This window comes from Otolemur garnettii, unplaced genomic scaffold (assembly GCF_000181295.1).
Source record: "Otolemur garnettii isolate 467f Iridium unplaced genomic scaffold, OtoGar3 scaffold00179, whole genome shotgun sequence".
Classification (NCBI taxonomy): Eukaryota; Metazoa; Chordata; class Mammalia; order Primates; family Galagidae; genus Otolemur; species Otolemur garnettii.
This window is the reverse complement of record NW_003852574.1, coordinates 1,538,169-1,540,629: the sequence shown is the minus strand read 5'-3', so window position 1 is coordinate 1,540,629 and position 2,461 is coordinate 1,538,169. Positions and strand designations below refer to the sequence as shown.

The 2,461-nt window shown below is 44.4% G+C and overlaps 1 protein-coding gene across 1 annotated transcript in view; it reads left to right on the top strand.

Moving 5' to 3' along the window:
- USP4 (ubiquitin specific peptidase 4) overlaps positions 1-2,461 on the top strand; it is an 83,953-nt gene that overhangs the window by 69,724 nt on the left and 11,768 nt on the right. Inside the window, exons 17-18 of the mRNA XM_023519518.1 lie at positions 599-717; positions 1,141-1,329. Coding sequence (XP_023375286.1) covers positions 599-717; positions 1,141-1,329 — 308 coding nt within the window. The remainder of the gene's footprint in view (positions 1-598; positions 718-1,140; positions 1,330-2,461) is intronic.

Genomic DNA, 2,461 nt, shown 5'->3' with positions numbered 1-2,461 from the left:
AAAAAAAAAAAATAGCTGGTGTTATGGTGGGTGCCTGTAGTCTGAGCTACCTGGGAGACTGAGGCAAGAGAATCTCTTGGATCCAAGAGTTTGAGATTGCTGTGATCTGCTATGCCATGGCACTTAACCCAGGGTGACCAAGTGAGACCCTGTCTTTAAAAAAAAAAAAAGGCCTGGTGTGGTGGCTCATGCCTGTAATTCTAGCACTCTGGGAGGCTGAGGCTGGTGGATTGTCTGAGCTCATGAGTTGGAGAACAGCCTGAGTGAGACGAAGACCCTGTTTCTTTAAGAAAAAAAAACAAAACCACCTGGCCCTTATGGTGGGTGCCTATAGTCCTATCTACTCAGGAGGCTGTGGCAAGAGAATCGCTAGAACCCAAGAATTTGAGTTTGCTGTGAGCTATGATGCCATAGCACTCTACTGGGGGTGACAAAGTAAGACTGTCTCTTTAAAAAAAAAAGAAAAAAGATTATGTCAATTTATTTTCAGAGTCTCCAAAAAATACACTGTATTTCAAGCAGGAGAGCTTCTATAGCCCTCTGTGTGTTGATCCAGCAAGATCTGTTTGTCCAGAACTCAGTGCTTTGTTTCTCACAGATCTATGAGAAGCATGTGAGCATGTTACAGCCTCAAAAGAAGAAGAAGACCACAGTGGCCTTGAGGGATTGCATCGAGCTCTTCACCACTATGGAGACCCTTGGGGAGCATGACCCCTGGTATGCAGCTCCCCACTCTTTTTAGAGGCACATGTCACCAGGACTGTGAGATCTGCTAGGGCTGTCTGTACATGCAAAAACCCTTTGTATGTGGGACTTTACCTAACAAATGCAATCAATGTAACCTTTTTCTTTGTACCATCAATGAATCCCCAACAATAAGGAAAACAAACAAACAATAAAACCTTTGTATTTGGACCTGTCATTTTTTTCACATGGCCAAACTTACAACATAATTCTCTATGTGAGTTCTGGTTTCCAGACCTAGAAAGCCAACACCTTGTTTTTGAAGGCTGGCCCCTGCACTGAAGTAGTGGCATTGAGAGCTGCCTGAAGGAATGGAAGCTATGGTAGGACTGAGTGCCCAGATGACACTAGCTGTCTGCCTTCCTGGCTAAGTGTTGGCTTTTCTTTTCTCTTCAGGTATTGTCCCAACTGTAAGAAGCATCAGCAGGCCACAAAAAAGTTTGACCTATGGTCCTTGCCCAAGATCCTGGTGGTCCACCTCAAACGTTTCTCTTACAACAGATACTGGAGGGATAAGCTTGACACAGTTGTGGAATTCCCAGTCAGGTGGGTTCCTGTGACTGCAGTGTTAGGAAAACTGGACTGAGAGGTAGAAAATCTGGAATGATTGGCTGAGAGGTTTGCTACAAAACACTTTCCCAAATTAGGATGTGTGTTGCTGAGCTCTGAGGGGTCACCTCTTGACTGTTCTCCCCCCTTCCCCTCCCTCCTCCCATCTTTGGGGCAAAAGATTCTCTAGCAGAAGTACTACCCAGGCTCAGGGCACTGCTTGTCCTCTGCCATTTCTGCTGCTTCTCTTCAGTCCCTCATGCCAAGTAACTGTCCCTCATTGCTTGCAGGAGGCATGCCCTCAGCATGGTGCTTCTCTAGCAGGGGGCAAACCTCCCAGAGAGGAGGCTCCAAGGAGAATCATGTTATTAGGGGGTGCAGACCTGCCATGGTCCTATTCCTGGGGTGGGGACTGAGACTGACTGTCTGCTCATACTCTTTCAGGCCCCAACTGTAATTGAGACATGGAAGTAAGTCAGTAGATAGGAGCTCCCCATAAAATGCAGATTTTGAAATGCTTTGTGGGGGGAATGGATAGATCTATGAAGTATAGTTGTGTCAGTGGGAGAATCTAGGTGGTAGGTATATTAGTATTTGTTGTAAAATTTTTTTAACTTTTCTGTATGCTTGAAATTTTTAAAACAAAATATTAGACAGGGCATGGTGGCTCACGCCTGTAATCCTAGCAACTCTGGAAGGCTGAGGTGGGTAGATCGCCAGAGCTTAGAAGTTCAAGACCAACCTGAGTAAGAGTGAGACCCCATCTCTACTAAAAATAGAAAAAACTAGCTGGGTTTTGTGGCAGATGCCTATAGTCCCAGTTACATGGGAGGCTGAGACAAGAGGATCAGCCTAGGAGTTTGAGGTTACTGTGAACTATGACAGCACAGCACTTAACACCAGGACAATAGAGTGAGACTCTGTCTGAAAAATAAATAAATAAATAAACTAAAATCAATAAATAAAGTAAAAAACCCAACAACAAAACCCCAAAATGTTGGAGCGAAAGGTTTTGGGGGCCTGTTTTGGGATTTAGTTTAAATTACTGTGGTACTGATCATACTTCTGTTAGGAATAGATATTTCTGCATAGTTATTTTTTATTTTTTTTTTTGAGACAGAGCCTCAAGCTTTCCCCCTGGGTAGAGTGCTGTGGCATCACAGCTCAC